The sequence below is a fragment of the Bacillus rossius genome, chromosome 1, assembly GCF_032445375.1.
Source record: "Bacillus rossius redtenbacheri isolate Brsri chromosome 1, Brsri_v3, whole genome shotgun sequence".
NCBI lineage: Eukaryota > Metazoa > Arthropoda > Insecta > Phasmatodea > Bacillidae > Bacillus > Bacillus rossius.
The window spans coordinates 100871114-100899074 of NC_086330.1; the positions used below are offsets into that span (position 1 = coordinate 100871114).

The 27961-nt window shown below is 37.7% G+C and overlaps 1 protein-coding gene across 1 annotated transcript in view; it reads right to left on the reverse strand.

Moving 5' to 3' along the window:
* Positions 1-27432, reverse strand: part of LOC134540795 (U-scoloptoxin(19)-Tl1a) — a 57761-nt gene extending 30329 nt beyond the window's left edge. The window contains exon 1 of the mRNA XM_063383723.1: positions 27321-27432. Coding sequence (XP_063239793.1) covers positions 27321-27411 — 91 coding nt within the window. The 5' untranslated portion in view covers positions 27412-27432. The remainder of the gene's footprint in view (positions 1-27320) is intronic.
* Between the last annotated feature and the right edge of the window lie 529 nt (positions 27433-27961).

Here is a 27961-nt window from a genome sequence, read left to right on the forward strand (position 1 = left end):
ACACGTAAGTATATCGCAAGAGGTAAAACGGCAGAGAGAGAGAGAGAGAAATAGAGAAAGAAGACAATTTTCTAAATAAACATTAATTTACAAAATAATTACTCACTTCTAAGTAACCGCTCAATATATTAATAGTTATTGATTAATCAATAATGATTAACTAACAAAAAATATTACTCACTGTTAAAATACGCCATAAAGAAAACTTCGCGTGACACTCTTTCTTCAAACAATTCTGCGATTTGTAACACACTAAATCTCTGAATGAAATATGAAATTCATAGACAGGTAGCGCCAAATATGCGGGAAATACAGGGACTGCCTCAACAGTGCTCTATACGCTGCTGGTTGAACAAGGAGGAATGTGAGAGCGCTGGTAGCAAATATAAAATTCAAGGCATTCACAACTGACTGTATAGAATTCCTATACATATTGCCTGAACCAAGCGCTTGCGCACATTCTGTGTATTATTCTTTCATTCATCTATCTCTCACTATTTTTTTTTTTGCGGGGACGAATCTTTGCACAAAGAGAAAAACGAAATGAGTCCAGCAACGTATAGCATAGTGATAATTTTATATCTCTTTAACCAAGTAAGTACAACTTCTCTGTCCTATTCGAGTCAAACGTTTCACAACAATGTTTCACGAAAACGTTGCATTAAAATTCGGCCTTGAAATTTTCCTCTTATCGCACCCAAAGAAGTTTCACTTCAAAAAGTTTTAGCAAACAATGCTTGATTGACTTTTTAAAATAGCAAATAGAGTACAGTATGTATGAGGTGATAGAGAATTTTCACGAAAAAAACAACAACCTGAACGCCCATTAGACTGCAATATGGCATGCCGCACCAGCTGTTTCTTCCTTGTGATTGGCGGCCGTCTACAAGAAAAGCCATTGCCTTATTTGGCCTGACCATTCAGAACGTGTTTGCTTCTGCACTGCGGTTGGTGTGCTGACAGAAGACATTTATTTACCTGAAATAAAATTGGCCAATCATTAAACACGTTACGCACAGAAAGACGGAAGGCAGGTGAGTGCTATATTGTAGCATCTAAGAGGCCAATAATATATCATCCACGCATTTATTTGGTGTTCGAATACAGCCTTATTTATGGAAATTGATAAGAACCAAAGTTGGTTTCAACGGCTTTTTTATGCCATAAAATCTTTTTGAATTTTAACGATTGAACATGACAAAGATCAGAGATTAGGATATTTTCATACCAAAACACAAAGAAAATCTATGGACAATATTAAAACAGTTGTAGTCATTCCCAATAAATTCACTACTAAACGTCACTGACATTTACAGAGGAAGCTATTTATATAGAAGCCAATTACTATTAACTTCAGGCATTGAAACAATTGTATAAAATTCAACGAAATCATATTTTGAAGATTAAACGTTAAAATTATTAAAATATTGTCCACCTTGTTAAAATTGATTAAAAAGTTAATACTATATAGTTTTCGCACTATAAACTATAAATTAATAAGTATTGAATGATAGTTGTACTATTATTGTGCTGTATTTTTATAACCTATGCGAATTCATGTACACTCATTTCCTAAAAAATGTAATTAATTTAATTTTAATTTAAGTAAAATTAGAGGTTATAGTCCTACCTTGTAAGAAATTATCAATTCAATGGACTTACCTGTGAATTTAATAACATTATAGCAATACGATAAACAAATAAAATATATTCATATATATTTGTTTAAAGCCCAATGTGGATAATCTATAATTTTCAAAAAGAAAAATATATCCACCATCGAGATTTGAACCACGTCCCATTAGCTTATTAACAGCGTACTATAAACACTGCACTTGAAGATCTTGCAGAAGGTTTTATGGAGGATATGTATTGTATTTGTTGTAATACCAGTATATTAGGTTTTTAAAATTTGAAATTACTCTTTACTATGAATATTTCAGTTTACCAAATATATTCCAGGGTAGTTTCACTATCATAAAGTTTCATTTGGTACACCAATATGTTTTGTACGTCCCTTAATTTTTATGAAAGGTACTATATATGGGTTTATGTTCATACACGTGGATCCGCCATCTTCCTTTAAAAATGTCGTTGCATGGTGCGCGCGCATCACTCTCATTATTTTTCCATAACTTTATAATCGTACGTATATCCTTTTGATGTGTTGAATCATCTCGATAAGGTTTAGTTTTGTTTGTAGGAAGTATTTACAGACTGTAAACTTATAAAAACATATACTTAGTGTTATTGTTGTGGGTTTAATTTTGCCGCCCACAACGCTCTTCCGTCCCTCTCGATTTTGTATCATGCTGACCCCTGTGTGCTTACCACCAGCCATACATCGAAGTATTTCCAGTTGTGTAACTACCAGAGGAAGAGGTTCTGAGGCAGTCATGTGACCGAGTCATGTGACCAGCAAGTAGTTCTTATGTGAGACTGTTCGCGATCCCTCTGCCTAACTGTGGGCGCGGAGTGATACTTCCGCTCGGTGCGCGATCGTTCTGGTTCGTTCTGGACGCCGAGCTGCTGGGTATATATACCCCTCCGCGGACCCAAAGCAAGGAGAAGCAGAGAATCACAGAAACACAGAAACACATAAACACAGAAACACAGAAGAACGTCACACCATCGTCCTACACGCCGCCATGCCCGATGTTGGATTGTGGTAAGGGAAACTTTACCTATTAATTACTTCGAACTTAGCGCCCGAGACCATGAGGGAAGGAAGCTAATGTCGTCGGAGAGTGAGTGCAGCAGTGTACGAAGGTAACTCGCTCGAAAACTGACTTACTCAACTCGCCCTGCGAATTGGTACTCGCTGAGCGGTTGAGTTGCAAAAACTCGCTCATCGGATTTAAGCACAGTTAGGTAGTCGGAATAGCATCTGATACTTTAAAAGACTCGCCGATGATGTGACACTTTTTACTCTCCGACCGAGTTGTGAGGAAGCGAGTAAGCCAAGAGTGTTGGTGAAGAAAGGGGCTAAGTACGTCAACAGAAGCGACGAGCCGGCGACAAGTCAGGCTGGCCAGGACAGGCAGGGTACAGACAGTAGTACGAATAATAACAAGTTTTTTGTTGCGTGCAGTGGACTCGGTGTGTACGTTAGGCCATGTTGACACGGTGTTGATAGTGCTACTACGCACGGAAAGTAAGGCAGTTGCACACGAGTGTGCGCTCGCTGGGGAGTCAAGAGAGGAGAAGCGTGGCCAGTGGTCGAGCCTTCGAGAGGGGCGTCTCTAGGAGCTCCCGCCAGCTGTCCAGCTGTCCAGCTGTCCCCGCCAACCAAGGCAAGGAGAGTGCTGCTCGGCGGGCGAGCGGACGTCTACCTCACAACTAGTTTCAGAGGAGGATTAATGACAGTAACAATTTATAAAAGTCATTTATGTACGTATATTTTTTATTTGTTTGAAGAGGCACTCGGACATCATTGTGTAGTCCTATTATTTTCAGTCGCTGCCTCATTATTATGTTTCCAGTGTATCCAGTATATATAGAGACCCGGAAATTTCGCGGATTCATTTAGTCGCAAGCTAGAATTCAAACTTTACACTCTCGCACTGTATTTGTGATTGGCCCGCAGTTGTTTGGAAACGCCCGTCTACGACCGTGAGCCAATGATGCCCAGCTAGGAGAGAAGTAAGCGAATCAGGTAGTGCCAAATAACAAGGATAAAAATGTTCTCGCTAAGAAATCAACCAATGGTAAACTAAATATGGGTCGAGCACACCTATAACTTTGAATTCTATCATGAGGCCAGAAGAAACCGCGAAATTTCCGGGTCTCTAAGTATATATAATGTTTCGAGATATCAATACGGGCAGAATTTTCTTGTATACCTAATGAAAATAAACCACAAAGTGATAATAGAACACTAGGTATTATTGTACTTAAAACAATTTTAACGTATTTAGAACATAAATAAATTTCAGCCAAATACTTGGCTTCTATTGGTCGCACGGATAAACGTAAACGGATGAACTCAGTATTGCCTAGCTAATCCACACGGGTCCGTCTCTGTTTGCGTGCTACTGTAGAAAACTGTTCCGTGAGATCCGTCTTCGTTTAGGTGATCCGTCTCCGTTTCCGTGCCATTTTATTACGGGCATTACGAGTCCCATATTGAGCGAGATAAACACCGTGTTTTTTATTCTCTCTTCATTTCTTGAACTAACTGTATTTTTGAAATAGTAACTATTTTTTTTGTGCAATTAATAAATAATATTATTTGAACACAGTTATATTTATGTTTTACTTCAGTGATGCCAAATAACGCAAATAAAAGTTGTGCGCATGATTTTCAGCTAAATGGAAAATAACCACTTAAAATAAAACTATTGCAGATTGGGTCATAGCAATGTAAAAATAAGTATGGTCACAGCATTTGATAATGAATTGTGAATTTAAAAAGTGAGAGTACTGTGCTGTCCTTAAACTATGAATCTGTTTATACGAGTTTAACGGTTTACGATTGTCGGCTCGTAAACTAAAATTAAAGCAGACGGCGAGCCAGCTGGTTATGGAAACAGGCAGTACGCCGAGAGCGCTCTGTCTTGAACGGCGGGAACTATCTCGACAGCGGAATGGTGCAGCCCGGCGGGAAAACCTGACCTCTCTTGTCTTCCCGTCGCGCACGTGCTACGGCTCGGGCTTACGGCAGGTGGGAGAAGGGGGGAAGATGGAGAGCTGAGGGGTGAGAGTGGGTGGGGGAAGTACCGCTGCCAAAGGCAGTTCGTGATCTCACGATTCCGTCGAACCCCGAGGAGGTTAAAAAAGTTTTTTTAATTTTTTTATTTTTATTTTTTACTTTTTAAAAGAGGGAGGGATGTAGAGGTTGGGCACGCTCCACAGGACTGTACACCTCTGAGGAGAGGAAGCCGGTTGTTATTACCTCGCCTCCGCGCTTTTGGCACTTCTACAATCTACGTGGTCGTTCCCATAACTCGCTCCCGCATGGAATGAGGTTTGCTCGCGTGTCTTAACTCTAGGGAGCGTGTGTTATATCTCAGATGTATGCACTCGGCGTTGAAGACTCCAGCGTTCAACAGCAGTCAGAGTTTTCCTTTTCGTTTTTCCATTGAAGTAAAACATAATTTAAAAATTACGATGAATAAAGTAAGTTAATTAATTAAAAGTCACGTGTGAATTTCGTGGACGACAGCAAGATTACATAACATGTTGCAAGGAATTGTCTGGAGACGGCATCCTGTGACGTAGTTCAAGTCACTTTCTACCTCAACGCCGCCATATTGCCACACTCTAAACATTGCCAACACAACACTTCACCCAGTGTTTTGTATGTCCAGCAAACATGGTGTGAACCATCAGCTGAACAAGAAGCGGCTTCACGCATCATGGCCTCCCCTTAGTTTCACAGTTTTTTTAATATAAAACTTATAGAGTTCTTAAAGCAGGTTGCCAAACATCATCACGCCTTCAGTTTACAGTATCAAGCGATCCTTTTTTTTTTTTTTTGCCGTCCCAATGCCATCTACTCGCTTCAAGGCACGACTCAAAACCATTTCAGAACGCGAGTTCGTTTATTTTCTTGCAATCGCTGTTTCCGCTTTCCGAGAGAGAAAAAAATAAAAGAGCGGTGTTCCTGCGACGCGAACGGCACATAAAAACAAATTTAAAAAACTGTTTCCGGCGACAAGAACAGAAGAGAGCGCCAAAAGAGCAGAAGTCGCAGAAAGAGCCGATCACGCGAACAACACCTATGAACGGCTGCTTCGAACACCAAGGACAAGTGTGCCGGAGCCAATGAGAATACGAATACGTCACTGGAACAAACAGCACAGCTTATGATAAAAACTGGAAATAACTGGAAATGTTTATGCAAAAAAAATTTATGTGTAATAACCAATACAAATAACATCGGAGAGTCTCTCTGTGATTTTTAGAATAATTACATGTTACTTATTATGTTAGCCAACTAGATACCTAAATCAAATCTAAAGTTATATTTTGTTTTTCTCCCTGTCTGTCTGTGAGTAAAGTGCAACTGGGAGTGGTACTGGTTCCTGCGGGAAGGTGCCTACTGCTTGAGGTGTTGGAGCTGTGGCCAGCTCTACTATCCGAGGAAGAATTCAACGGGGTCACGAGAAGATTGCATGGATGCGAATCATAGCCTCTCCGCACCAAGGCAACTCACTTCCTCCTCGTGGTACCAAGGCAACTTGCTGACTCCTCACGGTACCAAGGATGTTTACCAAAGTGAGCTCTGCCGGGGAGTCATCGTCCCTCGACGTCCTCAGATGTTGGAGAGAGGTATCTGGTGAGGTGGAGAAGACCTCTCTGCAGGCCACAGCAGATGGTTAGGAAATTAGGAAACTTGACCGGGGGGGAGGGGGAGACAGCACTGCCGGGCCCTCAGGCCATCGGGTCCAAAGAACCTGGTTCACTGTGAAGACCCGGTGGCGTAATGGCAAAAGGTAGTCTTGACACGGCTTCTCTCTGGTAATGGCTACGACCATGCGGAAAGAACGCCGGTGGAGCATGCGAGGGGCTGGCCCCGCGAGGCCAGTCTCCCAGGAGTCCCCTGTGTCCTGGACTGGGGAAGTTATGGTGTTACCTCACGGGTTGACAGACCGTACTAGGCAGTAGTGCAGGGCGAACGTTGTTGATGCTGGGAGTCCCGCTGAGGTTTCCTCTCCCAGCCCAGGTCGCATGGTGAGGTATCGCTCAGAGCAAGTCCAGACAAGTCCCGACTGCGTCGATGGCCGGACGCAGTGAGCGGCACTAGTCTGGACAGCTTGTTGAGTTTGGATGTAGGCTACTTCTGCCAGGCTACGGGCTCTTTCTGAGGAGTCCCAGAGATGTGACAGACTTAGATTAGCGCCTTGTGATGCTCTCAGGATTGGGTTTATCTGTAAGTCAACCACAGGTTAGCCTAATTAAGTCAAGGGGGAGTGGGTGGCAGTGATGCTGGGATGGGTGGCTTCAGCCACTCATTGTGGCTCCTCCTCAAACACCTCCTGGTCGCGACGAAACTGCGTATTCGTTTCCCTATGCCCCATGAGCCCACGCCAAACCAGTTCTGCCCGTGAGGGCATCACACACGGGTCCCGCAGAGGATAGACTGGCGTGTAATAAATTCGGCGGAACGGATTTCGGTAAGACATGTCTGTGCGTACGAAAATATTTAACTCAAAAACTACTGATGCTACTGACTTGAAAGACACACAAGTCTTAGACAGTTACCCGCGAAATTAATTTTGTCTTATTTTTATTTCCAAAGATTTGATAATTATATGCCAAAATAAAATAGCAAGCTTCATTAATTCTATTAGGTAGATTTCAAAGAAATACTAGCCGTTATCATAGTGCGACTTTCTGAAAATTGTTATATAGTTTTTCATTTCATGATCCATAGACCCCAAATCCATCGTCAATTCAATAATTTATACCTACATATTATATATATCACAATATTGTGGACACGATAACTGTCGTAATTTTTCACAAATCACTTACAAACTGATACGTAAAATCTAGTAGTAGAATATCTTGGTCGAGTTTGTTAATAAGCTATATCTAATCAAAAAGATAAAAATGGTGAAGGGTTTTTGAAAAACAGTAAAATCGCAGTAACTCCCATAATATGGAAAATACCACATCATTTTGAACGCATTATAACTTGTAGGAGTAATACCAAAATCTTTAGTCTCAAAAAGTTTTTGATGCGACCAACCATAACTGCAAGGGGTTGAAAACACAAGAGTTGGAGGAAAAAAAAATCATAACTCCCTTCGTAGGCATAACGTTGAATTTGTACAAATGATGTATTAATTTTATAATTTTTATCTAAAGCTTTTGTCTAAAACAATTTTTGATTAGACCAACCGTTGCTGCGATGGGTTGAAAAAATGAGGGGTTAGAATTTTAAAAACTCCATAATTCCTTTAGTAGGTATACTATCAAATCCTTTCAAATTGTTCGTAAATCTTATAATTTTTATCGAAATTTTTTGTCTGAAACAATTATTGATAACACAAACCATTACAGCAAAGTGTTGAAAAAACCTGGGCTTTAAATAAGAAAATAAATAAAACTTATATTCCATCTACTCTATCGAATTAATGTTTATTTTTTTAAATATTGTTGAAAACTTTTATCTGAAGTAAATTGTATACTACAAATAATTAATCTAAGGGGTGGACATAACAAGGATAGAAATACAAAAAAAAAGTCATTCCTTTTTAAAATAAATATACAATCAAATCCATTATAATTTATTGCAAAACTTCTAAACTATATCTAAATCTTTTGGCTCAAACAATTTTTCATGAAACGAACTATTACAGTAAAAACGGGAGTGTAAATTATATATACAAAACTTCCATAGTATCAAATTCACCAGAATTTATTAATAATCATCTTAATATCAGATACCTTCAACCTGTGTCCAAAAGAAATTTTATTCAACCATGTATTAGTGCAATGGATGGAAAATAGTGTTTGGATGACCAAAATAATTAGTAGGCATAATATGAAATTTGTTAAGACTGTCAATGCTGGATGCATTACGTTAAAGACATTAAATATATTTTCGTTGCATGGAATATGATAAAATGTTAAATATATTATTTTTAAATATATATGTTGTTATGTACATAAAGTTTTATAGTGTCATAGAAGTTAATAAAAGTTTCCAAAATATTTACAGAAGAAAAATAGTTACTTCGAAATCTACCTAGGCCTGTAGACTGTACCGAGAGGGATCTTTGTTGTTTAAAGTCTTAAAAAAATTATTGATTTGTAAATAAATTGATAAATGATTCTGATGCAGTAAATTGAGTCATTGTGGATAGTTCTACAAATTATTTAAAGTGGTTTTTAAAATTAGGACAGTATTGTCGAGTTCGGGAGTAAGTAATCAATAAACTGGAAACTATAATTTAGAGGACATATTACTAAACAATAATTGTTTATTCTATAATATTAACCTGTGTGATTTATTCTGCCCATTAAAACGAAATTGCGGGGACAATCTTCAATTACTAATATCATATTTTTCCCTTATTTAATAGCCTGTGTCTTATTTTCGCACAGGTTATGTAACCAACCTAAATAGCCACTTCTTCTTTCGCCCTTCACGCCAGTTTTAGTCAACATTATTTTCGAAAGATATCTTTTTCTCAAGCTGGTTAGTGAAGTTTTATGCTCCCAAGTCAAATGTGCACGAGACTCTAAATTAAAGGTACTTGCACCCCTAGCGTGTGTGGCGGCAGATTAGGGAAATAAATTCCTCCCGCAACACCTATTACGCAAAACTTCATCATCCGTTGGATGATAATTATTTCCTTTCTTTTTTCCTTCCACCCTATACGAAAACGCACCTTTTTTCTACTGGCGCTGCTAGCATTATAAAACACCTTGACGTTACGCATGAGGTGCAACTTTTTATTTTCAAAAGGTATGGAATGTTCAAAGAATAAAATAAATAAAATAAAATCGGAGTGTTATTTTTTTTATTTGTTTCGCATATCAAGTTATTCCTGTTTGTCCGCCCAGCGCATGCCTGTCAAAACGATAGTAATTTGTTTTGACACGCAAACATAACTGTTAACGTGTGAATTAAACATGGCACTAGACACCTTAGTAATTTTCTTTTGTAAAGAAACTGTCAGAAAAATAAGGTTATAAAAACACATACAACGCTAAATTTAGGAGCTAAGGTATCGTAGGTCAGTTTACGATTGAGTTCTTAAGAAAAACAGTAATAATTAGTCATGTCCTTAAAATATTAATGTGCATACGAGTATAAAACTTTATGGTCGACTTCATAAACACTCGCATACAAAGTTATATTTTAGGGACAGAAATACTTTCTAATTTTTAATGTTACTTCCTAATCAACTCAATCATGAAATAGTCTTTGGTGTATTTTTTTTTGTTTCATAAGAGAAGTAATTTTTAAAAATAATATATAATTCTAAAGATAAAATTAAATTGTATTAGGCTATATCTTTGCAATTGCAAGTAGTGGAAAACTTATAAAAATATAATATATGATGAGACACTAATTGTCAAAAAAATTTCATTTGAGATGCGATTCAAAGAAGAATTTATTCATGTTAAAACAATATAAAATGTTTATCCAATGTTAATTATTCTATACTTGACTGTCTTTTCTATGTTTAATACATAACTGTTGTACTTAGTATTAAACACGGGGACTTTGGTAAAGAAAATCGTTTGTCCAGGCAATTTTAAGACGAGTTGAATAGCTTTAAATAGTTTAAAACAAATTCTCTATCCGCGTCTGTCTGTTTGTAAGCTTAATTATTCTAAACTACACAATTTTGTTAAAATTTTAATCAAACGATTTGTATAAAAAAAATATTTTATTATTTTTTTTTAAAATTAATACGGATTTTTAATGTGGCGGAGATGTCATTTATTCGAAATGGGGAACTCCAAGATGGCGGAAAGTTATATAATACAAAATGGCGGATGTGACGTCATAATCCGAAATGATGTATTTTAAAATTATGTAACTTTATAGAATCCAACATGGCGGCCTGGTTTAAGGCCAGGGTCAAAGGTTAGGTCAAAGGTCCCCAGCAGCAAAATGGCAGCTGGTAGATGGGAAATACAAGTAATTTTGGGGACATTTAGTTCTTTTAAAGGCAAAAACATTTTGAGGAATTTATAATTTCAAATTTTTGTATTTTTATGATAAATTTTGCATCAAAAATGTAAATGATTGAATCTTCAGCTTTTTGGAGAATTTTGGTAAAATATTTTTTCTTAAAATCGGACATTTTTGAGTAATTTTAGCGCATTTTGAGCCAATTTCAGCGAATTTTTAGTCAATTGTGCTAGTTTTGGCTGACGTACTTCACGAACAAGGCTTTACAGGTAATAAGGCGGCCTTGCCTCAGCCTCCTCAGCACCCACAAGTCTTAATGTCGTGGATAATGTAGACTGTTAACACGGCAATGAGTCGACTGTTGCACGTGCCGTGGTATCGCTGCCGATAGATGGCCTGCTCAAGGCCTTCTGCGACCTTCCGCCAAACACGAAAGTGGCTCTCATAATCTGCCACAGCCGGTTTCAGCTTGCCGGTGGTTTATAGCCGACAGCGCTGCGCCGTTTTGCCTGACGAGGTCGCTGGGGTTGGCTGTTTTATAAGGTGCGAATTACGCGTTCATCTAGATTAATTTTATTTCCCGCATCGTGAATTTGGTAAATACGTAGGTGTTTTGACACCGCTCTTAAATTAAGTGGCTTTCTGTGAGTGGCTATACGTTACCGCAGGCCACGACTACTAAATAGAGGAAAATTAATCGGGAAAGAATAAGAAAATAAAACTTATCGACTTGCGTTACAAACTCCGACTGCAGAATGAGTGGGGTCGTTAGGAACAAAGTGGGAGAGTTAAGGCCCCCGCCTACCCGGGCACACATATTGTGTGTAGAGCTTCTGAAGAAACCACGCGATTTGAAAACTGCTCGAGATATCCGAGTGGTGTCTGTTTACGAAAATAATTTAAGAATACGCCTGAGGGTGAATGTGTAGTTCTGATTCCGCACTTAGTTTTTAAAATGCATTTTTTAGAGAGTGGTAAAGGCTAAAAACCTTTGTTTTCAGAATAATTTGTAGGCATGAAACAGCCGGTATATATTCTTAAAAGCACTCAAGGGACTTGCATTACACATTTATCTTCTTTTCTCCACCGTATAATGTTATGGATATCACTCAAATCTTATAGTTATATGCACGACGAGAAGACTGCACGCCAGTCCATAGAGGAGACACCGAACTAGAAACACCAGCGAGCGTCGCACTTATCATCCCGCCTCACCAACACAAACACACCTGTGACTAGGCGGGCCCCTTAGCACGGCCTTGTCTGGTGTTGCCCTATTTTTTCTCCTTTAACGTCTTATCGACCACAAAGTCATGAGATAAAGGGGGGTGCTGTAAGTCGTATGCTGCCAATGTTTGATAAGTCAAGTTTATGTTCCTGTAACTTTACAGCCATTTGAGACATGACTGTGAAATTTATACAGCTTATGTAGTAACATTTATTCAGTTGACTGAAGTAGAAACTCGACATAAATATGAATAGAAAAAAATATTATAAGTAATTTTTGGAAACAAAACTTATGTACAAAAAAATTGTACATAAAATATTCTCATTTAAATTATATGAAAAACTGTTTTGTAATTCTACTTAAGTATATAAATTAAAGTAAAATTATACAACTGACGAAGTTTCTGACTGCTATCTTTGATAATTTTCCGGATGAAGGATCGTAGAACAATCACAATTTTGCCTACAATTACATGACATTCCTGTCTGACCACAGACATGGAAGGTAGGATCGGTACTAGCGAAGTACTACTGAACTAAATGCTGGACACTCGGTCTGTTTAGCATGGAGAAACAGCGCTACCTCGTGAGAATTGAATGTGACTTTGTTGAGAAAAGTGGAGAGAAAATGAAATCTAACCCTGCCTCTTATCCTTCGATCATAAACTTTTATGGCACGTTTCATGTTTCATCACGTACTTTGAAATCACTCCGCGGGCTAGTATAGTTATGACAAATACGGACCCACTCCTTGGAACTGAAAGAAAGATAATGCTATCACTACTTATGTCTACTAGAACTATTAATGTTAAATCTCAATGTTAATTTTTCTTAACCAAACTGTTCATAACCTATTTGACATAATGCTTAATGGAAACAGTGATTCCAGAAAAATATACTTATATTTATTTTTCAAATCGTTGTGTAAAGCTGATGTTAATTATTAAATGTCTATATGACCAACAGACGTTTCTTATTCTTTGATAATTTTACAGGGAAAATATAACAGAGTGAAACAGGTTTACAAGCATATACGTACAAGTCAGATTCGGAAACGAATAAATTGATTTGGCTTTATTTTGCACTAGCTAATTAATTGTTGCAGCCGTAAATAGCACATGTTGCGTCGGTTTTGCCTAGAAACGGATTCACTAACATTACATACCAACTGATATCAACACTAATATAACATCACGGTACACGTTGCGAGAACACACACACATACACACACATTATAAAACAGACCAAATGATCACGTAATTATAAAATTATTGATATATTAACAAGACACTTTAGAGCCGTAAAAATAGTTATTCAAAACGATTTATACAAATATACTCTATTATTTCAATATTACAGAAATTTATAACTATAACATATCTTCTTCAATACTAGGTACCTAACAACTTTCGCTACAATCGCTGAACACAGTAGTTTGCACAATTTACAGAGAGTGTCCGGTACTTAGTTACCCTAACTTAGGGATCGGCAGACTTTCTAGTGAGATCAGCCAAATATTAAGTAAACAGATTCTGCGTTATTATTAAGTAAACAGATTTTAGAGAACCGCAACACGTATTTTCTCTGGATCTAAGTGGAATTTTAAGACGTAAAAAAAATATATATAAAATCAAATTATGGTATTCACGAATTCAACATTGTCTTAAAAATAAAGGCTACAAGAGGGAAAAACACGTAGTTAAAAAATATTGTACTGTAGAAATCTACTGATAAACAAATGACAAATATTATTTTAATTAATTAATTATTAAAACAATAAAGCTCTCCCGGGCGAGTACTGTGGCTGTAGGTACGATGGTGCGCTCGCAGGTTGAGGACATGCCTTGTGATTGGGCTGTTTGATTTTGTTCGGCGTTTTAGCTAGATTTAAAACAAAAACTACCTATTGCAGCCGTTACCATGGTGCGAATTCAGGATAATTTTTATATAGTTTTACGTTTCATGGTTCATAGACCTCAAAACCATCGTCAACTCAAAGGTTATTTTTAAATATGACTTCTTTTTTGTGTCCACGATAATTATCGCAATTTTTCACAAATCACTTCCAAACTGATCCATAAAATCTAGTAGTAGAAAATCTCGGTCGATTTCGTTATTGAACAATATCCGACTAAAGGTGTAGAAATTGCGAAGGTTTTATTAAAACATAAAAATCGCTGTAACTCCCATAATATGGAAAATATCACACCCGGTTCAACGTATTATAACTAGTAGGAGTGATACCAAAATCTTTCGCCTGAAAACGTTTTTTGATACGACCAACCATAACTGCAAGGGGTTGAAAGAAACAAACAATATTTGGAGGGAAAAAAATCATAACTCCCTTCGTAGGCACACTATCAAATCCGTTAAAATTGTTCGTAAATCTTATAATTTTTATCAAAATATTTTGTATGGAATAATATTTTTGATAATAAAAACTATTACTGCAGGGTGTTGAAAAAACCTGGGCTTGAAATGAGAAAATAAATAAAACTTCCCTACCATGTACTCTATCGAATTAATGTTAATTTTTATCTTTTTAAATATTATTGAAACATTTTATCTGAAGCACATTTTAAATAACAAATCATTACTCTGAGGTGAAGGAATAACAAGGGTAGAAAGACAAAAAAAGTTTGCTTTTTAAAATAAATATAATTTCAAATCCATTATAATTTATTGTAAAACTCCTAAACTTTATCTAAATCTTTTGGCTCAAACAATTTTTGATGAAAAGAACTATTACCGTAAAAATAGGGGTTTAATTAAAGATAGGTATAAATTTTTACTATCAAATTCGTTAGAATGTTTTAATAACCATCTTAATATTACCTTATACCTTTGTTCAAAAAAAATTATTCGACCATGTATTAGTGTTAGAGATTAAAACTAGTGTTTGTATAACAAAAATAATTGCATGACTACTTTAGTAGGCATAATATGAAATTCGTTAAGACATTCGATGCTGGATGCATTCAGTTAAATACATTCAAAATATTTTCGCTGCATGTATTATGAGAAAATGTTAAATCGATATTTTTTTGAATATTGGCAAACATATAGGTTGTTATGTACATTATGTTCTTAAAATGTTCCAGGAGTTAAAAGAGTGTTGAAAACTTCTCCAGAAAAAAAAACAGTTACTTCGAAATCTACCTACGCCTGTAGACTGTGCAAATAGGGATTAATTTTTTAATCTTTTATTTTTTTGCTGAGACAGCGCGGTTATTTGTAGCCGCAAAATCCTATGAAAAGTGCCGCATGAGGTTCGCGAGCCGCGGTCTGCCGACCCCTGATCTAGACTACTGAAAGGGGAAGCATACAGCTCACAGGGATGTGAGCCACACCCGAACAGTTCCTAAGTTCTCCGATGTTCACTGAGCGCTCGTTAAAAAAAAAAAAAAAAAAAAAACTCCATATTGCGAGGATTTATATATTTTGCGGTTATAGAGTATTTTAAATAACCTTTTACTTCGGTAAACGTCGGAACTGTTCGGGTTGTGGCTTTCATCACTGAACTGTCAGCTATCCTGTTAAAAACAACCTAGCATCGGCCCGGAGATTCACGGAAACAGCGGAAAACCGATATCAGGATGGCCTAACCGCGAGATTCGTACCGGCGTCCTCTAGAATCCGAGTCAGGTGTCTTACCACTGCGCCAATCTGCTCCATCCGTGCCCTTGTACAGGGTAGGATGACTGCGAGTTCTACGGACGAATATAAATTCATAACCTAACTTCAAAATTGTAGTTTTTGAGAAGAAGAAAAAAAATCTAAAGCAATGTACACAAAAAATTCCCAGAGGCAAGCCTCTGTGAACATTAGAAAAGATATAAAAAAATAACTGGTATAAAAACTGTAACAAAAATACCATTGTGCAGTGTATGTGATTTATGTGCCATTCCGACAACGAAAGAAAATGCAACAAACGGTATACCTGCTATCTTATCCCTTTGTGACTGGCAAGCGGATATCTTTGCACGTTGACGTTTGAACACTAAACCTACCAGTTGGTTTTCAAGCTCTCATTTCCATTGCGACAGAGTGCAACAGTGTTCTATCGCTTAAAACTTAATTATTAAGGCTGTTATTTCCCCTAACCGAAGCGAGGAAAATGTTTAATATGCCACGTATGATTTAAAAAAATTTAAACATCAGTTTGGGCAAAATACGAGCAAGTCTTTAAGTATTTGTCAGAGATGTGTAACATCTAACTTCGGTAATGAGCAAATTAATGTGTTCTCATAGTGCAAATATAATCATAATACGAAATTCGGACACGAAATTTAACGTATAATTCTTTAAAATAATGCCGAGTGTGATAAATATATGCAAATTGTATTGTCAACTATATTTGTGAACGCGAATTACGCGTAGTTTCCACTCCCGCTGCTCGAATTCGCTGCCGGAGCAGTTACGTCAAATATCGAATCATTCTATTTGCAGACCGAAATTTTAAACTATATAAAAAAAGACTCCGATACAAGTGAAAACTAAAAAACTTGAAACACTTCTAAACACCTGCTTTGGACCTGGTTTTCGACTAGTAATTTTTTTTAAATACTGCCCATCTTGTTAAAATTCATTATACAGTTAACACTATAAAGTTTACCTTTGGCTTTGTGAATTAACGTTAGATTTGGTTAAAACAAAATCCTCAAACATTCCGGATAATATTAAATTTGTCAGCTTTGATGAATATCTGAAGAGTGGTGCATACATAAACATAACACCCAAAAACTTTTTTTATATAATCTATTTTTTTGTCGCTCAGGTAGAAACTGCATATTCACATTTTAGCTGTCGCACGGTCGTTTCCGTCGCATAATTGTGGTCCCAGCATTAATGATTCGCATAATCATGCGAAACGAATCTCTACTTGCATTATTGTCAATCTCAACAATTCTGATTTGTTGCAAAATGTTTTATTTCAGCCAATAGGACACTGAAATGCTAAACTACTTGGTATAATGTTTTCGGTTGTAACTAATTTAGGACTGGAATTGTTTCAAAACTTTGAATTAAATATCATGCAAAATTATTAACGGGAGTAACTGTCAGGAAAAGATTCGAAAACATTGATGTTGAGTTGTAACCGTTAAGTTCCAAGACCGTGCCTGCATTCAAGTACGCAGTTTTGTACTTGCGACCTTTGTACTTCAGTTGCCTTTGTGGCGTACCTGACGAACACGGATGGGTTCAATGTAGTATCAGCCAGCCGAACATGTTGTTTCCGTTATACTTTTTAAACAAAACAATTATATATTCAAAAAAATTGTAATTTTAACATGTCATTGCTACCACACGAATTTATGGTAATTTACTGCATTATTCAAGTTATTTCGTAGTTAGATCGGCATTATGAACATGTATTGGTTGAAACTAACGATATTGAGGTTGAAACTTTCTTATAAACATGTTAAAATATTAACTTGGATATTCAGTTTATTAATACCAGTAAAATATTAAGTAAAAAATTATTTTACGATGTTTTTAAATTAATTAAATGTTATATGAAATATAACCTACAAAAATATATATTTTTTTAAATGGCGACGTCTCTTCAACTCAAAGTATGCGAGAAGTAAACAGATTCGTTTACTTACGTACTCGCATACTTCACTTAAAGTTCAGACAGCCCTTGCGATGTCACTTCCGGGGACAAGAACGTGTGTGTGTATATATGCAAACACACACACACACACAATTCAGGCGAATTCGCACACGGCCTTAGCTGCGAATGGGAAAGAGGACGCAATCTAAGTCTGGTATTCCAAAACACAAAAATAAGGGTTTAGGTGTTGAATATTGTACAACTGTAGCCCAATAGCATTCCTAGTGCATGAAAGGACATGACCAGTCCCTTATTTTTAGGGAACGGATTTCAGTGTCGTATCCGTGACCTAAATGTTATCCTATTTCCGTGCATGCGCAGAGTCCACTTTTTCGTTGATTTCGCTCAGATGGCGTACCTGAGTCTGGCGCTATTAACTAGTATATAGTCACTTTTGTGATCATTAGGGGACGTACCAAACATTTTGGTGAGCCAAATGTAACTTTATGATAGCGAAACTACTCTGGAATACATTCGGTACACTTTAATGGTCATAAAAAGATAAAATCGCAACTTAAAATTAACTTGGGGAAATTAGAAACGCGGTCATATTTTTGTGTGATGCTGCTGCTAACTCTAGTATTTTGGTATCGATGGTTACGAAACGTCCGCTAGAACGCGTTGCAACCAGTTTCTAGCCTCGCGCAGGGCACCGTTTATGAAAACGGTTGCCGATTTGTTCCCTTAGGGGTCGTCCATTAATCACGTGATGTTTTTATAGCAAAATTTTAACCCCCCCTCCCCCCTAGTGATTTATGGTGAGTTTTTAGAATTACCCCCCCCCCCCCCCCCCAATAAATCACGTGTATTTTTTTGGTATGAAATATTTTTTTAAAAAAAATTCTGAATATTATCTTTAAATATAGGTATAATCTAATTTAATTCTGGAAAATTAAGCACAGTGATAAAAATGGCCAGACACACATTAAGGTTGCAGGTTTATTCTCACTGGCATAAAAATAATAAAGGAAAGGCTTATATGTGATTTACGCATGTATTCAGCGCCAAAATCACAGTCTTACTGGCGACTGGCAAGCCGAGCCGGGTGGTTCATGTTGCGGCGGGCGGGGATATTGTTGCCTGTCTACGGCGAGTCAAGGTCACGTGTCGCTTTTCGGTTTAGTAGAAATCGCGTGAAAAAATAAATACACGTGATATCTCTCTACACACCCCCCTCCCCCCTTGTGATATTTCGTGATTTTTCCCGACCCCCCCCCCCCTTTTCGAGCCTCACGTGATTAATGGACGATCCCTTACTGGGATTCGGCTTGGACACGTTCTGGAGTACGGCTCGCGAGTTAGGATGCGATTGTATCCCAGCAAGGCAGGTTTATTCGCTACGTCACACGAACGTGTTGGCAAACTCGCCCGGCGAGTCTCGACTCTGGAGTCTCCCCGCAGACCGAGAATGCCCAAGGTGACTTCACACCCACGTCCTTCGCGATGCCTCGGGCGGCTGCGGGACGCGCCCGCGCGACCTTGGCGGTGTGTTTCGCGCGCTCGCCTCTGACCGAGGACACGTCGCCGAGCAGTAGGCTGAGGTGTCGCAAGTTTCGCAAAAAGAAGTGCTCGCACAGTGATGTGTAACAAGAACTCCGTAACGAGCAAATTCTCGTGTTCTCATGTTGCAAATACACTTATAACACGAAACGCCTACACGAAACTTAACTTATAATTATTTGAAATTATGCCAAGCGTGATAAATATACGAAAATTGTGTTTTCAACTAAATTTCTTGACGGGGACCACCCGCCGCTAGAATTTGTTGCCGGGTCAACTATTGAATCATTTGATTACCAAACCGAAATTTTAAACTATATAATGAAACGGCTCCGATAAAAGCAACAAAAAAAAAAGACTTGAATAAATACTAAACCTCGGCTTTGGACTTGATTTCAAACAAGACATTTTACAAAAATACTGCCCATATTGTTAAAATTCATTTAACATTTAATACAATGAAGTTTTCCTTTGTCTTATTGAACTATGGTTTGTGCCATTCTCCACAGATGGCAGCACCGTGGTTACTCATTTTCGTTCCATGCGACTTTCCTTACTCCTATTAATTTCAGTACCTATACCGAGAGATGAGATTTTACACACAAAAAAAATCTTCAGAATATACCTGCAAATTTCAGATGGAATATTCATTGGATCGTGGACACTTTAACACACCCTGGGGAAAAAATTTAAAGGTTCCAACCATATGCAATCTGGACGGCAGGTGAAATCTGGCAGCAACCAATAAACTCAAGACATTTACTTGTTTGTGTACAAGTGTGTGGATCCTAGCCCAACATCAGAAAATAACCTACAAGGCCAAGTATTATTCGCGTTAAGATTTCCAGACCAGCTGTGAGTTAAATTAAGTAGCATTATCTGTTTCGTGGTTCGCTGGGTTTATTTCAGGTACATGTGTACTGTCAATACACCAATTTTACCCATCCAGTGCGGAAGCAAACGCGTCCGGAATTGTCCGGCCAAATAAAGCAACTTCTTATCTTGCAGACGGCCGCCAATCCCACGGAATAAACTGATCTTGCGGTTATACCTTGTTGCAGTATAATAGGAGTTCATATTTTTTTTCACGAAAACTGTCTGACTCTACGTATCGCAAACAGATTACTTCGCGAAAAATACATGCCCTAATAATGCGAATTTAGCAGATCACTCATCACACATAGGCAAAACGTCTTTAAACACGATTATTTTAACGCAAATTAATTTTAGACAAATAATCTTTAATGAAAATAAGTTATGGGAAAAAAGCCAGTTAAATAAAACATTAGCCTGAGAAACAGAATTAGTAGGTAGAGACAGGAAAAAATCGCAGATTCATGTCACGATAGGCTAGACTTCAAACTCGTTCACCTTCGTGCTGCTTCAGTGATTAGACTACCGTTTACCTGAAGGACTCTCAGCCAATGAAAAAACTTCAACAAAAGAAGTATCGAACAGGAAATGTAGACTACTTTATTATGTGCAGCCCGACTTGTTAAGTTATGTTCAGCGCGTATGCTAGCATGAAACTCGCCTCATGTTCAATCCTCTGGCATGAATATAAGTTAATTAAAGAAAACAACGTTATGATAACTGTGTTTGCCGGGGTCGTAATCATCCATACGTAGGAATTTTACGTTTATACATCATAAGCCTTACATCAGTTTGCGAAGAAAATAGGCGAAATGAGAAAGGATTGTTCAAATAAAAATAAATGTAGTCATTAATTTAATCATAGTTAAACTAAACAGTTAAGTTGTGTTATCTGCAATGTCAGAAACATCGGTGGTCATGATTGCTAGAGCGGCATACCCACACGAAGAGGCAAAAATACTATGTTCACGCATTCGTTACCGTCGCTTTTTCTGCAGAATTTTAGATGATTACAACATAACATTCAGTCCTGAGTTTTGGGAAGGAAATTTTCTGACTTGGGATCAACCCCGGGATATTTTGTGATCAAACATTCGAAGCTTGTGTAGTATAATCTTAATTTATTATTGAATGAACGAATTAATCAATTAGCTTAATGTCTCATCGAAAGGGGAGAAAGCAAGGGGGAAATTGGGGGATATATTCTCCCCCCCCCCCCGGATCATTAATAATCGATCATTCCCACCAACAACAGGAAAGAATTTGAAAGAAAATAGCGGGATAATTGTCATATCACCTCCTTTTTTTTTCTAGCGTGTGCTCCTGCTTGTTTACATATAAGTAATTAAATATGACCTTATTAATGCAAACTAATCTTAACTTGACACTGGCATAAATATTATACTATGTCGCAAAATGTGACTGGCTGAATACGTAATTATGCGTTCAAAAGGTAACCGAAGTGGCAGATGTGTTTTACCGATCATCTATAACGAGGCGTGTCTTTTCCTTTAAGCATGTGAGAGTCAAGTATCAAATTCTCAAAGCAGTAAGCCAATGCTGAAAGCGGTTTTAATAAAACTCCTAGATATAAACTGGAGTGAATGTGTGTAAAACTGATACCTATGTACCGATAAGGTCATTTATATGTTGAAGTTGGAACGAATACATCTTCGTATAGTTTTATTTTACTAACTTATTTATGTAATGTCTTGCAGACACTCAACTGAAGTGTCCACACACTTCAAATAAAACTTGCACGAAATTTTTTAAAATTAATTTGCTGTCACAAAATAGGAATTTTACAATTAAAACAACGTAAAAAAACAGGAAATGTGAAAAAAACTAAAATAGCGAGATTGTTAAATTACTGTAAAAACGCCGAGTTCATTTATCGTTATTCTGTAAAACTTTTGTTCGTGTGAACAGAAGTTACAGGCCTACACGTGCATTTTCGCTGTAATAGGAAAGAAGGGGCGGGGGTAGACACACAAATCGTAAAATATCTTGATGAAAGGAGCGAAAGGAGGCAATGAAAGGAAAGAATTTGATAGCAAACAGCAGGCAACGTGATTCTATTCCACCCTCCCGCCCCCCTTCCCAGGGAAATGAAATCCTGCGTACGCCCTTGACAAACAGGAAACTAGTATCAAAGCTAGTATGGCTATTAGAGTGTTCAAAAACAGCAGTTGCACACAATTGTGCAATGCGCAGCAAGTCTGATGCTAGTTCAGGTTCTGAGGTCACTCCATAAAATTATCTCAGCGTTTTCATTTTTTTCTCCCCTTCATTCATATCCTATCTCTGGGTATTTCCCTCACAAACACGCTACAAAAGCGCAACATCTGAGCGTAGGAACGTGCAAACATCATGTTTCTAACGATACAAACAGAGATTTCTTCCTGACCGATCCGCGGGTTTCTGTCGTACACTTTAATTTTTTTTAATGGAACGGAAATGTTCTGAAATTATAGATACCTATTTATAAATGTTTACATTTATATGAAAACAAATGTATTCCTAACCACGCATTTGTGCTTTGTATTGTTCCAGTACCTCCAAAAGTTAAAAGTTATTTGAAAACCGTTCCCTCAATTGCTTTTCAGTATTAACTGCGCACATTAATAAGCATAAAAAGGTCCAATTATTGAATATTTCATTATTCTTACGATGGTTAAAAAATTATGCTTGAATGAAACATCAATTAAAATATACAATTTTACGCCAAATTTCGTAAGAAATACTCAGTATCATCACGAAAAAACGTAATTCATATATGCAAACATAACCATAACTAGGTATTATACAAGGTTGCATTTTTCTTGTAGTATTACAAACTATTTCTTGGCATCTGGTTTACAAAGGAATCTTTTGTAAAAGTACCGATTTTTTTTCTGTGCAGGCTGCGTCATGTAAATAGTCTCAGATTTGATATACCTCAAAATAAGTAGGCCTGCCAATGGTCTAAGAATATTCCCGCCACTCTTGTTCCATTTACAACTCAATGCAATTGTCAGTGTTCGTAAAGAAACATCACGTTTTGCTCTGCGAATAACATTTGGAAAATTGATTATTTTGAGAACTGTAAGATTTGAGACAACTTACATGACATGAGATGCAATAAAAAATTAAGGCCTTTTTAATTACTTCATCGCCTTTACCACTACCATGAGGTATAAATCTATTTGTTATATCTCAACTACTCTAAAGAAAATAACAATGATAAATATTTAATGCAAAAAATAATAATTTCCTTGGTTAGTTAAATTCTTACAGATACACCACTATTGCCCATAATTATCTCTGGAACACACACTTAAACCAAGCATAGTATCCATCTGAAATTTGAAGCCCTAATATTTAATTTGTTCACATTTACAATTACTTTATAAGTTCAAAGAAAGACAATGAAATACACGTTTTCAGTTTAAAGGTGTGATTCAAAATACAAAAACATGAAATAGAATTTTTTTATGTTTATAATATTTGTCAATTGTACTGTGCATGATCAAAGCGTTTTTTTCTGTCAAGACGGAAACATAATAACATTAAAATTCCTACATTTATCTATTAAATGCACGCTAAAAAGTTTTTATTGGTGAAATTAAAGGACTTTTAAGGACCCTTATTCAATTAAAGATAACTTAAGGGCTTATTAAGATTATCAAGGAGGTGTACAAACCCTGCATTACAAGGACCTGAGTTTGAGTGGTTACTATATGACTTGGTTTATTGCACGCCGAGTTAAGGTAATAGGTGTCCTTGCTTCGTAGCCCAGATGAGATAATATGTACAAAAATATTTATTGAAGGAATCCCATACCACTTCTATTCGTCTTCGCGAAACCTTTTGGCTTCACATGTAAAATTTATCATTTACTCTGACTTAAATCAGTGTTTTTAATTGGAAGTTATATGTACCTAGTCCTGGGTAGGTCTCGGTGGCCAGAGACGTCACCTCGGTAGCGCAGTCGGACGAGCGCCGGCTGAGATCTGGGTTCGAGTCCCGCGCAAGGCACATGTGTGCTTGTTCAAGTAAGTCTCGAGCCTTGTCACCATCACTACAATCGTCAAAATTTTAAAGTTGTCGATCATGAGTCATTAAGAGAAATGGTAGTCTCGGTAATAATAAAATAAAAAAAACACGTGAGAGTCTTTCAGTTCTCGCCAGCGATGTGTGACATCTAACCACGGCAACGAGAAAATTCATGTGTTCGCATATTGCAAATAAACTTATAATAAGATACACAGACACGAAATTTAAGGCAGAATTCTTTTTAATGATTCCGAGCGTGATGGATATACACAAATTGTATTTTCAGCTACATTTCTTGACGCGAATCACACGTATTGTCCGCACCCGTATCTAGAATTCTGCCGGAGCAGCTACGTCGATTACTGAGTCATTTCATTTACAAAGCGAAATTTTAAACTGTATAATGAAACGGCTCCGATAAAATGAAAAAGGCTTGGAAAAAAATACTAAACTTTGGCTTTGGATATGATTTCCGACAAGGAATGTTATTAAAATACTCCCCATCTAGTTAACGATTAATACTGTAAAGTTTCCCTTTCGTCCTTATGAACTTTGGTTTGCGCAATCCGCCACAGATGGCAGCACCGTGTTTATTTTTTACACATTTCCGTTGATTTACTTCCGTCGCATTCACACAATTACTCCAACCAAATGTCGTATACCGAGAGCTAAGGTATTACACACCAAAATTTGTTCGAAAAGTCATGTTACTCGCCCCCCCCCCCCCCCCCCCCATCTAGGCGGGATCACACCAGTATTTTCGAAAGTGAGTAACATGGCGGACTTTGTCGTGGGGCGGTTGGTTTCATCGGAGTACTCCAGTTTCTCCAACCCATTAGTTTTGTCAATACTACATTTTCATCTCGCCACCCTTATTGCCATTAAATAACCTTATCTACGAGACGTGAAGCCATATTACGTCTTAAAATAAACTTAAAACTAATAAGAATCGTTTTTTTTTAAACGACTGTCGTTTAATTTTTATCGCAATTTAGCTCGGCGCACATGCGGATGAAAACTTTCCCCCCCAAAATGTGCTTGTAATTTTTAAGCTATGTTCCAGTCCACTTCGTTCAAGCTTGTTTTCTAATTGTTTGCTACGTTTTAGTGGTTACCAGAAATAACTTCTGGCATATGCTGGGATGGCACCTCACAGCAGACACATCAGATGTGTAAAGGTACCAGCCTTGGAAAGCAAATTTGACTATAAGTCGCACATATGTGCCTATGTTTTATACTTATTTTTACGCGATGAACCTACAGGCGAAGCTTGTCAGTCGAATTCTGACTCATCCGTAACGAAACCACATCCGCAGTTGCGATCGTCAAATTGAATTTTCATTGAGTCTGACAAATTCTCCGTTAGACCCAATGAACATTCTGTTTTAGTCCCTGGCTTAAAACAACATTCAACATAGCGGTCCACAAACGTTTTCACAACATTACCTACCACCAATGCGTATTTTGTTAAAATAATTAGCTAAAACGATTATTTTCAAAATGATCTCTCGATTAGGAAATTCAGATTCTATAACCTTGTGTGAATCTAAACTTCATTGTTCGTCGCTTGCAATAAAACTGCAGGCTCATTTTTGAACGCAGAACGACAAAATACTGCATATAGCATGCACAGGCAAAGAAGCCGATAGACTTCATACCCACAAAATAAATCCAGATAGGTCGGTCATATACTATTTTGATGTTTAGTGATGATTTCAAAATTCTATTAATAAATGTTTTTAAAATGTGATTATGGCACTTAACTTCAACGGCTAATTGCCAATATAATTTTTAACCACTACAAAGGGCTACTGAGCAGGGGGGTAGCCAGGGGGGGGGGGGGGTTAGGGGTTCAACCCCCCCCCCTCCTTAGCTCCAAATCTTTAATTGAATCAGGAATTTGCAAAAGGTACCAAGTCCACTTTTTGAGCAAATTCGTGTTATACGAGATTCCGAATCTCCAAAGTGTTCTCTTTGCTGTCAGCAGGAAAAGGAACCAAGTCCTGTATAAGAAATACGATTAACGGACTAGTAAATATATGTGGAACTTGCAAAAGGTACCAAGTCCTGGACTTGGTACCTTTTGTTGAAGATATCAATCTCTGAACTTGGTATCTTTTGTTAATGAACATGGGCAGGGCATTATAATAATGTTCATTCATCAAGGTGTTGTTGAAGTATTTGAACAGCTACAGGGGTTGGTTTATCATACCTTTCATCTCCAGCTCCCAGGACAGTTGAGACACATTGTAATGCCTACAAACAAAGCTTACAGAAATAGAACTGTACCAATTAAAAAAACAAAACTTAAAGACATTCACAAATGTTTGCGGTACATTGCAGTTCATGATGAAGCTCTCACATTCTACGACAATATACTACATTGGCCTGCCATAGACTAACAGACATGCCCATGTATGCCACAAGTGCACTATTTTGTTTATGACTTACATTATTGTTTTTGAAGGATCTGTTTTCATGTTGTTTGTATTTATTTCAATAGCATGTACTAAGGTTCCACTAATCTATACCAATGACACTATGCATTCTCAGATGTGTAAATTTAATACTTAACATTTATTTATGGGTAAATGGTATCAGGTGGTTTTGTTGTAAAATATGTTTTTGTGTATCATATTAATAATTTTTGCATTATAATATACCAACACTGTACTATTATCGAACCAAAACATTATGTTCTATGTGCCATTGTTTGAATGAATGATACTTCATTTGCAAAAAGTACCAAGTCCACTAACTTTATTGATTTTTAATATATTTCAGACAAAAGTGTATATATGTGAATTACGTTTAAAATCATCACACACCCACAATACTTTCAATTGATCCATTACTGATAACCTGTTTCATTACCAGGTCGACAATAATATGTTTTCTGTTGTTTCCCAACAATCTACTTACTTGGACTTGGTACCTTTTGCAAATTCCTGATTCAATTAATTTCTTATTCATTACTCAAACAAATTTCATATTAAAATTAATAAACTTTTTACCATTACAATATTTAAATTTAAGAACCGAAAACTGCTAAAATAGCACTATTTTACACCTTAAAATCCAAATTTTCCCGGGGGAGGACCCCCGGACCCACCGCTTTAATTCGGTGGGGGGGGGGGGGGGGGCAATGCTTCTTAACACTCCCCATACACAAATCCTGACTACGCCACTGTACTGAGTGAGAATATGGATATATGTTTTTTCGTTATTATGTATTACTGCAATTAAATTCCACCCTGTAAATATATTATTTTACAAATAATATTACTTATGCTTAAAAACTGCACGACATGCACTAGTAAAAAAAAGTAATCGAGCGTTCCAATATATTATAGGATATAAGTCATAGCGCAGACAACGTAAATCAGTCCGCCTCAATTAGAGTCTACGTTATTTCAAACCGGAAGACACACTTCCTCCAGTGAAAACACGGTAAGTGACGAAGTATACCGTTTGCGGATTTCTGCGGCCTGGCGGTGGCGCTCCAAGCGGCGGCGGCGAGAACCGCGCACGCTAGCAGCAGACGGGTGGCTTGCAGCATGGTGTACTGAGAACTGAGGAAAAGTGCAGTCGGCGCGGCTAGACTAATGTTTATATACCCCTCCAGCGACACGGGACGGGACTAGTAGGAGAGGGGGGGATGTGATGTATGAAGGAGGGGGAGGGAGGGGGTGTTATCTGCGCCTCGACGCCGCAGCACGCGCCAGCCAGCGAGGAGGAGGTCCAACTTCTCTTTGCGTAACGAGCTCGCCGGGAGACATGACGCGGTCGGAGAGGGGAAGACCCGTATGTAGTTAGCGCGGGGTCGGCTCCGGTGAAAGCTCGAAGGGGCAACGACCAATGAGGGGTCCCGACCTCCAACTGGGTCACCGGGGTGACTGGATGAGGGACGGAGGGGTTGGTACCTGACCATGAACCACGCTTAATGGGGAGGGGGAAGGTAGTTAGACGGGATTTACCCACGCCCGCAAGGTTCAGGGACGGATTTAGACTGTAGACGTCCGATGAGCGATGAGCTCAGAATACGAACTTTCACGTAATAAGTGCGGTGACAGCCGAGCTAAGTGGTGGGGGAGTTTTCTTTCCTCACC